At 41.8% G+C, this 10000-nt stretch overlaps 1 protein-coding gene across 1 annotated transcript in view; it reads right to left on the reverse strand.

Annotated features, from left to right (window-relative positions):
* LOC138043625 (uncharacterized) overlaps nt 1-10000 on the reverse strand; it is a 24924-nt gene that overhangs the window by 972 nt on the left and 13952 nt on the right. Inside the window, exons 10-12 of the mRNA XM_068889984.1 lie at nt 9491-9654; nt 4491-4578; nt 1-1689 (exon numbers count right to left, since the gene is read on the reverse strand). The exon at nt 1-1689 is cut by the window's left edge and continues 972 nt beyond it. Coding sequence (XP_068746085.1) covers nt 1481-1689; nt 4491-4578; nt 9491-9654 — 461 coding nt within the window. The 3' untranslated portion in view covers nt 1-1480. The remainder of the gene's footprint in view (nt 1690-4490; nt 4579-9490; nt 9655-10000) is intronic.

Here is a 10000-nt window from a genome sequence, read left to right on the forward strand (position 1 = left end):
AATCCTGGGAGAAGCCCAGATTGGTCTTCTTTAGGGGTTTAATTCAAAATTTCCGACGGGCATCCCCACCCCTTCAAATGCGAATTCCCTCCCCTGGAATTTCATCCATCTGAACCGCGGGTAAATCGGTCATTCCAAAAAATATTCTTTTCAATTTACTAAAGATGTATTTACAGTTATTGGGAAAGCAATGCATCATTTTAAAGCTATCAAACTAAGCTTTCCCAAAATATATCTTACTAACAGAGAGCTAAAATATTGCAGAAAAAAATTAGGCATCGTTTTTTTTTACTTACGCACCCTTTGTATATCTTTTACACCTACTTGCTGTCTCCTCCATTCTCCAGTTTCTATCTTCCTTGTTATACTGGGGAAGGAGAGAGAAATCAAGCAGAGTGGAAAAACTGCAGCGTGGCCAGACAGGTGATGGCAGAAAATAGAGAGTGTTGGTTGGAGAGCGTGATGGCCTTATGTGCCTACTGGGTCGAGAAGAGTGGATGATGATGATGATGATGATGATGAAACTTTCCGCCTTCCCTGCTAGCAGAGGTCTCTTTCTTGCGTTCGCTGGACTGACAAGAGCATGAAAAGGGACCTCTGCCATGGGTCAAAACTCACTGCGTTGAGCATGCCCGTCGGTTACTTCACATGCTGTGCGCGCTCACTTAACAACAGCGAAATTACTGTAACAGAACGCACGAGACACGGTGGGCTAAAGTCACAGTCAGCAAACATATCATGGGGCATGCGCTTTGAAGAGTGCCGTCCAAGCTCGTTGACGGCGGTTAGATCAAAGTGAGTCTCTTTTCCTGAACTCGTCAGCCCAGCGAACGCAAAAGAAAACACCGCTGCTAGCGGGGAACTTCCCGCCTAACATCGGATGTAAAAGAGTTTTAAGCCCAACAACTCGTAGAATGCATCTTAATAGGCCACTTTCGATATACTAAAATTCAGCTTGAAAGAGAGGTTTAGAGGACAAAGACAAAGGAAAGTGGATGATATCAAAGTGGATGAAAGTGGATGAAATATTTGTCAAATTCATTCCAACGTGTTTCTATTCTTTTTGTCCTCTCTGCCTCGATATCAAGCTGAATATTGATATTTCGAAAATGGCCTATTGATGTGTGTTCAATGACACCTTTGGTTTGTCAATTTTGATCACACGTTTGTCCAACTTTCAAGCGTTTAGGCGATTTTTTTTTACACCAGAAAGATTGCGTTTTCGGCACTTCGCATTGACAGTAAACCGCTGAAAACGTCGGGATGACAGTTGCGTTTTGACTTAAGTCGTTCCTGCTTGTTAGCCACAGTTATGGACGACGTATTAAAGGAGGAAAGCAGCCTTTTTTTCCTTTAAACTCAAACGTGAAGTCCCTCTGTACGTTATTAGACGCGGATCCAAAAATGTTGCAACTACTTGAAGGGGCACAGCCGTGATTTGAGGGAAAGAGAGCCTTCGGAATAAAGGCTGCCACATTTATTATGGAACGCATGAGATGTCCTTAGCATCGTCCCCGTAACTGAGCCATTGCCATTTCTGTTTACTGTGGTACCAAACTGCACTGTGATTTTTGTCCACCGCAAGTACACTGACAGGCGGCAAAAGCGTTGGCGAAGGATCCAGCCAGGACGCAATTGCCCTGATGGCGCCCGTTTCACAGCGAACCTTGTTCAAAAAGTATCTGTTCCCTATAAAAAGAGTAAAACATATTGCTACGATCATGCAGAACATGTGATGGTAATCCCTATCTAGCTTTAGTATTGCGTACGATCCTTCAAATTTACTGGTTCTAGACTTGGAATTCCTTTCCTGCGTATTTTTCTGCCTTTTAAATTCTGTTTTCGTTATTGAGTAACACCGTTACAATTAATTGTTATACTCCTTAATTAAATAATATGAAACCTTGAGAATCTTAAAGAATGGCGTTTTTCACTCAATTCACATTATCATTTCATTTCATTGAGGTCATTTACTACAATCAGTGCCAGCTTTTAAAGGGCCACCGACAACCAGTGTCCTTTGCGCGCCTTTGTTGTTGTTATTATCCTGGCAACCGAATCGGCCGGTTCGCTTCAGAAACATCCCGTGAAGAAGAACTTCTACGAATTCGCTGTTCGATTTGTTTTTTAATCCAAACGCCTTTCTCCTTTCGTTCCATAATCTTAAGGTTGAAGTAGTAAGCCAAATAACATGGCGCTTTTCCTTCCTCGGCGGACGATCTTTCTTCACAGTTTTCATTTCGCTTTTAACACGAACACAACACCCAAATAACGCCAAAAATACAATATTTAAACATTAAGGAAAATATTAACAAAGTTTGAAGCTACTGGGCATCTAAAACACGACGATGTGAGGCGATGGAATTTGACTTTTCAAGGAATACTAGTTTCTGTATTACAGAAAATGGCGCCGATAGCTTGCACGCCCGCAAAGACTTGTGGTTGTCGGTGGCCCTTTAAAAGTCTTGGCACGCTCACCCTTTTAGGCTGTCGTTCTTACTTAGTTGCGCCCTCTCCCCCACAACAATCTTGCCGATCGTGAACAGACATTACCTTAGTGTTTTTCAACATTGATTGAGGGTAGGAGGGGGGGGGAGGGGGAGGTAGAGTGACTTCTATTTTGAAGCATGTAGTAGAATTATGACAGTTACGCTTCGTTTATGAAGTCTGAGAGGTTTTTGAGGCACGTACTTGTGTAAGCGTCCCAACTACTTCTGCCACTGATTGTGGATTCGCCCTTCAAGTGCTACTCGGACGATGAAAACTTACTGCTTATCAAGAAATTATATCTCTAACGTCACGACATCGTTGACCAATCATATCATCGACCAGAGTACACACGAGGCAGCATGCTTCGGGAGTTTGCTCCATATTATTGAACGACGGAGCAAACGAAAGAATATTACTTTGGTGCGGCTGATTTTCAACAGAGAAGGGTTTGGAATTTAGTGAAACATGGCGACTTACTTGAGGTCTGATTATAATAATGCTGACGATGCTTGGAGAAAAAGAAGTGTGTGTCACCAGTCGCTTTTGATACTTGTAATGGACGTTTTTAGGTAATTTGAGCAGTATTAATATATTGCTGCAAACACTCTCTTCGTTACGGCTTCACTTCGATAGTATTTATATGATATTTATCATATAACTCTGGGTTGAGTCTACACAAGTCTATTACAAGTCGTGTATTATTTGGTGAGACTAAAGCACCTTCCTCGTTTTTTGCACATCCACTTGCGTTTTTGAATTCGAGCTCATCAGTTGCAGACCTTTCAGACACCTTTTTTAATTTTGAGCTCAAGTCAAGAGTTCCGAAACGAAGACGACGACGGCTACGAGGACTTCATTTAAAAATACGAGTTCGCATTATTCATATCACTACCAAACTATTTTATGTCGTTTCCCGTTAAAAATGTGTAGTAACTCGAGGAATTAAGCTGGTATGAGTGAGTCGGAAGCGTAGAGAGAGAACTGAAAATTCATCGTCGTGTGCTAACGTCCTCCACAGAACCTTGAATTTGGTCATTTCACGTCGTCATTTAGGCGATGACGGCAAAGAAATGTACCAAAATGTAAAACGCACGTGCAGAGCGTGCAGAGCCTTTTTTTTTTGCTCGCTAAACCTATTGTTTTGTAGCGTCGTCGCTGCCGTCGGCATTGTCGTTTCGTAAGCTCCCTAATTAGGGACCTTAAGATCTACGACGGCGACGTCAACGAAAACGTCACCTCAAAATAAAACTTTGCTCTATTATAAGTCTTTCGCGATTATTCCATCTCGTTCACGTCCTACAATGTGGGCGAAGTATCCTAAAAATAAATTGGTACGAGCGGTTTCTGACTGAAAATAGAGAATAAAAGATTCTCTGTGGCATGGTCACGTTGTCATCATAACCTAAAATTTGTTGATTTCAAGTCGTCGTCCTACAGAGAACCTCAGACGTATGAGCTAAAATCCGTGCCGCACGTGCTGCACGATTATTTATGCTCTTTTAACCAATGATATCACTACTTTGTGGCGTTTTCGTCGACGTCGTCGTCGTAGATCTTAAGCTCCCTAATTTATGTAAGGACGACGACGACGGATACGAGAACGACACAAAACAATGGGCTTAATGGCTTTACACACCCTGCACCTGCATTTTTTATTCTGGCGCATTTCTTCATTGCTGTCCTCGTCCTGAATTGACCAAATTTGAAGTTGCGTAGAGGACGTGAGAACCTGACGAAACATTTTAATTTTCTTCCCAAACAATCACACCGTTCATTCCAATTTATTCCTGTAATGTTGATACACACTTTCCATTCCGAAAGACTTGCAGTTATCAAGAAATTATTACAAAAAATACCGGGAAATAATATTTTTAGACAAGTCCTCATTGGTGTCGTGGTCGTCCTTGTGCCGTGAGTGCCCTATTGACTCCTGCATTTCTATGTACCATAGAGTTCTTACGAACAGCCCACTGACTAATTAGTACATCCAAAAGATTCACCTGTTCCGTTCATCTCGCCGAATTCTAAGTCCAACTTCTGTTTAAGCTTGTCCCAAGTGAACTCCAACCCTATCACAACAAATGATTCCTGAAAGAAAATATTAAAAAATCAAAAACAAATGCTCAAATTAGCTGCCATAAAATTGGTAGGGTAGACTCCTCAAACTCGGCAATTCGCTGTTTTTAAGGTAAAACTTAAGGTATATCCAGGAATGCTAACATAGTTTAAAGTAAATTTTTTTAAGATAGTGCGACTTGAATACCTGAAAAGAACCTCTATTTTGCATTAGCTCTGAGTCCCTTGAAAAATTTAAAATACATACTTAAATTCAACAACCCGCCGTAAACAGGATCAAAATAATTCAGTAGTTCATCGGACTGGCTCAAAATTAATTTGTGTCGCACTTAAAGGAAGCATATTAGATTAGTTCCTCCTGTCGGCTTCAATTTTCCGAAGAATTACTACCTCTTCTTTGTGCTGAAAATCATAGCGGAGCTCCGCACCATGGTTGAGAAAATATAGAAACTCATCGATGATTTGGGTTTTAGCTATTACGTCGTCATGCGACCGTCCATCCGTACGCCCGTACGTATGTCCACCCCTCTACGTTTGCCAATGTGACCAGCATCACGTGACCATAACGCGGGCTCAAGTCTAGAGTTCGGCGTAAAAATGGCCGCCTCAGTGAAGGGTTTTATGTGGTTCGTATGTGCAAACATAATTGCTTTTTGTGGACTATTGGATTAAATTTTTCATGTAAAACCTCTGCTAAAGGATGGGGAAAATATCAGGGAAACAATTTCAAGCAATTTTATAACGGCAGCTGGAAAATAAAATCGAGGAATTGAGTTTCGTAATGAAGATAAACATTTAGGTATGTTTTTTAAATGCCCCGAACTACTTCGTGACCGTCTTTTTCGTGTTAAAAATCGTGCTAGATCATCAAATTAACCTCTCATGAATGAAAAGTTCACATTTTGCACTTAAAACTTCGGAACGTTTGGTTAAAATCTATTCTCCTTTTTTTGCCCCTCGAAGTCTGAAGCGCAATTAATTATGCAAAACACAATCGCCTTGGTTTGTCGTCCCGGAGAAATGACAGGTGATGACACATATAAAAAAAATCACAGATTCTTCTTTTTTGGCCGAAGTTGGTGGAAACATCGGTTAACTAAATTTGAAAACTTCTTTTTCAACTTTTTGTACCACAACTATATTTTTGTGAATTTTTGTACTTCCGGTTATCTTCCTGAAAAGTCCTTGGTTTTTAGGCGGTTTTTTTTTTTTTGGCTGAAAAGCCTATTTTACTAGTAATAGTTGACACTACAGCTGCCGCGCTGTCAAGTATAGCTGCACGCAGAATTCAATGTGTCCAGGGCCCAGGTAGAGGAGTGGCCGTTGAAGCGGGGAGAGAACAAATCAGTACCGAATATGAAAAGGACGTTGTGAGTTCAAGACTGGCTCTTTCTAAACAACAACCTCTTTTAGGACAGAATGCTGTCGCGAGCCTTTAATATGTTAATATTTGGAACAACACTGATCGTTTGCCTTGTAAATACCCCTTTGAGAAAATAACGGACCTAAGACCAAGGCGAACAAAAGCTTTCTCTCACTTTTCGAATAGCTTCTCCAACGCACGATTGCACGGCATGTAACGCGTGACACTCCGCGAGAGATGACAAGATATTCTCACTATAATATTGAGCCCCGATTACCGATCCATCCTTGATTGTGACGTTATTTCTGCTCTACGTCATTGGTACCCGCGGGCATTTGGCGTGAAAACGTCGGCATTACCCATTTATTTCGTGTGCGGAAAAGTAAAGGTTTGTGGGATACTGGCCTCGGTTTCTTGCACATTGCGTCTCTTTTTTCACGCCTGGCCCACACCACGTTTTATGGTATACCAGATAGAGTGGTTTTCAATTCAGTGTCGAAAGTAATTAGCGAATTGCTTTGGTTTTGTATTTACTTCACTCAGTGATTGGTTGAAAGTTCTCGCGCCATTTTTTCAACCAATCATAAGTGAAACCAAAACCAATCGTGGCTTGCGAGTGCACATTTTCCCGCGCTTTGTGTCGGCTACGTGTAATTACTTCGAGTTTTGATTGGTTTACTGGATTGTCTCACTCCTTTTTGATTGGCCAAAGTAATTACTTTGGTTTTGGTTTTACGACACTCATTTGAAAACCGCTCTATGTAATACTATATCACGGTAACTTTATATACGTGCAAGCTACAATCATGCCTCCTCGGGCAAAACTGAAGGGGTAATAACCTTTAAAATGAGATATCCTAAGCCACATGGTATAAATGATTAAGTCCAGAAAAGTCAATTAGTTTCATGGGTCTTTGAGGACCATGCCATGTTTTTAACCGAACGCAAATAAGCTCCATTTCTAGGCTTGGCTAAATCTATACATTACCTAACATAGGTCACCCTCCATATATTAGGAAAATGTGCCAAAGAATGTTAATGAGATTTGTTCCGGCATCTCACTCATGCTCATTGCTGTCAAAATATGCAAAGATGGCGGCTAAAACGAAAGCAAGTTGGAGTGGTAGACCTTCGAGTGACTGGAACATTTTTTATGTACTGAATAACAAGTATTGCGGGCACAGGCTAAACTTGTTTATCCTTTACACGAGCAATTCTTCCTTTTCAAGGAAAACTTGTAATCATTTACACGAGCAATGATACTTGTCGAGGAAACTTGTCAAGGAAAACTCGCTGGTGTCAACGGGGGTTACTACTACTACTAGGGTCGCCCTCAGGCTGGCAACCACACGGCTCCTCCAGATTTTCCTGTCGGCCATCAGTGAAGCTAGCTCCTTGGTATCAGAAGCACCAGTGTCCCTCTTCAATGTAGCTAGTCTTCGGTAGTACAAGTTTCTGCGTACGTAGCTCAGGATGACGATGACAGTGACCCGACATAGCTTGCGTTTTCCAGCGCTTGGCTCCGGCTGCACTATTTGCTTTGAGTTATGTTTTACTCGTTTGACTGTTTGTCTATTGTGATAAGTTAAGTTCATTCTTTTGGTTTTGCGTTGTAAGCACGCAGACTCGACCGTCCACAATAGGCCATTTTACAGTTATTTGCTCAGTGACCTAGCCTATGAATGGCTGCGAGGCTTCCGGTGACCTTGCATTGATACAGACCTCACTGCTTTAAAGGTGTAGAAGAAAGTGAAAGTTTCATTGTATCAGTAGGAAAATAAGGCAGAAAAGTATTCACCTCTGAATTTTCGATGACTCTCTTTCCATCTTGATTACAGAGTGACCTTGACCTCTGGGAACGAGGTCAAAGTCAGAACCAGGTCCTTGGAATTGTTGATGTGCTCGCCACCCTTTCCAGCTAGGGGTTTCAAGAGATCTGCTAGGTGTCTGGCTAGGTTGTAGGTGATGGAATTAATGCCGGTGACTATGGGGCGCATCTTGATAGGGTCTTTATGTATCTTGGGAGTGGCATAGAAGCGAGGAGTGGCGTCCGAGGTGGGGTATATCTTGTCATACACCAAGGGGTCGAGGTGTCCTTCCTTCGTCATGGACCTCAGTTTCCTCTGTAGGCGCCCTTTCAGCGTTTTCGTTGGGTTGTTAGGACCTATAGGTGTATACGTGTCTTTATCCACAAGTAGTTTTTCACACTCTGTGACGTAATCAACCTTATCCATGACCACAACAGCCTTCCCTTTGTCAGCAGAGAGGATGACAAAGTCCTTATTATTCTTGAGCGAATTCAGGGCCTTGATCTCATCCTTGCTCATATTGGGTTTAGGGGGCTTAGAATTCTGTAAGATGCCTACAACCTGGTTCTTCAGTAGACCAGCTTCCTCTTGTTCTAAGTTCTGACAGGCCACTTCAGTGGCAGTGACATCTCCTTGGTGGGGATCTTATTTGGAGACACAGCAAAGTTCAAACTTTTGGCAAGAACCTTCATTCACTATCACTGGGTTTGTATTTCGATACAACTCTTACCCATTTCTTTAGCTGCGTACCTGACAGGTTGATCTTATCCTTGTTCAGGCTGAGAGATGGTGTTTCTTCACTCTTTTCCGCGTATCAAAACAGGGGTCACCGGCAGCCTCGCTTCCAGTAACTTACCCGCAACTGTACAATGGTCTATTTGCCTCGTTTCTAGAGCGAGACTCAAACCCACTTTCATTAAAATAGTTTTCAACAAAGACTCGCTTTAAAACAGAGGCAAACAACAACTCGGAAGTAAGCTGGTGAAAACTGGAAGCGGAATGCGCAGTGGTGGGTGCACTTGCCCGGGTTGTCGCGCTGGTTAGATTCCCTGATTTCAAATGTGGTTTGAGTTAGTTGGTTCTCTACTCTGCACCGAGAGGTTTTTCTCCGGGTACTCCTGTTTTTCTCCTCTTCTCAAAAACTTACCTATGACTTGATATCAGTTGATTTCTGAACAGTTTCCCCAATTATTGCCCCAATGCTAAATATACTTGACAATAAATGGAGTGAGTTTCAATCGAGTGTCGTAAAACCAAAACCAAAGTAATTACTTTGGCCAATCAAAATGCACGGAGACAATTCTCTAAACCAATCAAAACTCGAAGTAATTACACGTAGCCGACCGAAAGAGGGGAAAATGCGCACGCGCAAGCCATGATTGGTTTTGGTCTCACTTCTGATTGGTTGAAAGAACGGAGCGAGAATTTTGAACCGATCATTGAGTGAAGTAATGCAAAACCAAAGCAATTCACTAATTACTTTCGACACGCAATTGAAAACCGCTCTAATCCAGTAAACCAATCAAAACTCGAAGTAATTACACGTAGCCGACACAAAGCGCGGGAAAATGTGCACGCGCGAGCCACGATTGGCTTTGGTTTCATTCATGATTGGTTGACAAAATGGCGCGGTTACTTTGAGCCAATCGCTGAGTGAAGTAATGAAAAAGCAAAGCAATTCGCTAATTACTTTCGACACTCAATTGAAAACCGCTCTAAAGTTCATTATTATTATTACTGAAACAATTCTCACATCTGATTGCGGAGGGTAATACGTGAATTTCAGCTGATGTCCCTTGATGCTGCCTGCTTGACACTTGGCCTTCATAAATGGAGAATTTGGCGGAAGCATTAATCCGCAAACGAGTGAAACCACTGAGAGGAAAACTAATATTCCCAGGAGTTTCTTCCAAATGCCTGAAAAGCAATAGAGAAAGATAGAGTTAATCCAAGATGTATATAAAGCTTTCACGGAAGCGAAATCGTACTAACACTGTTGTTGTATTTTGGATAAATAGAAGAAAAAAAAGAACCCAAATAAAAATGATGATAAAACATTTCCCACCGTCTGGTTGACATTAGACCCTTAGACAGATGGTTTCCTTAAATTTCTCTTTTTCCTTCGTCTTTTTGCACTTAAGACCCACATTCGCCCAAAAGTCAATGGGGTCGTTTGTTTTTGTTTTCAAATGACGTCTTGTCCAAATGCGTGATGTGATTGGCTGAATGAACTTAAGAGAATTTCGCGGGAATCAGCTATTTG

The sequence above is a fragment of the Montipora capricornis genome, chromosome 3 (assembly GCF_036669925.1).
Source record: "Montipora capricornis isolate CH-2021 chromosome 3, ASM3666992v2, whole genome shotgun sequence".
In the NCBI taxonomy this organism is placed as follows: Eukaryota; Metazoa; Cnidaria; class Anthozoa; order Scleractinia; family Acroporidae; genus Montipora; species Montipora capricornis.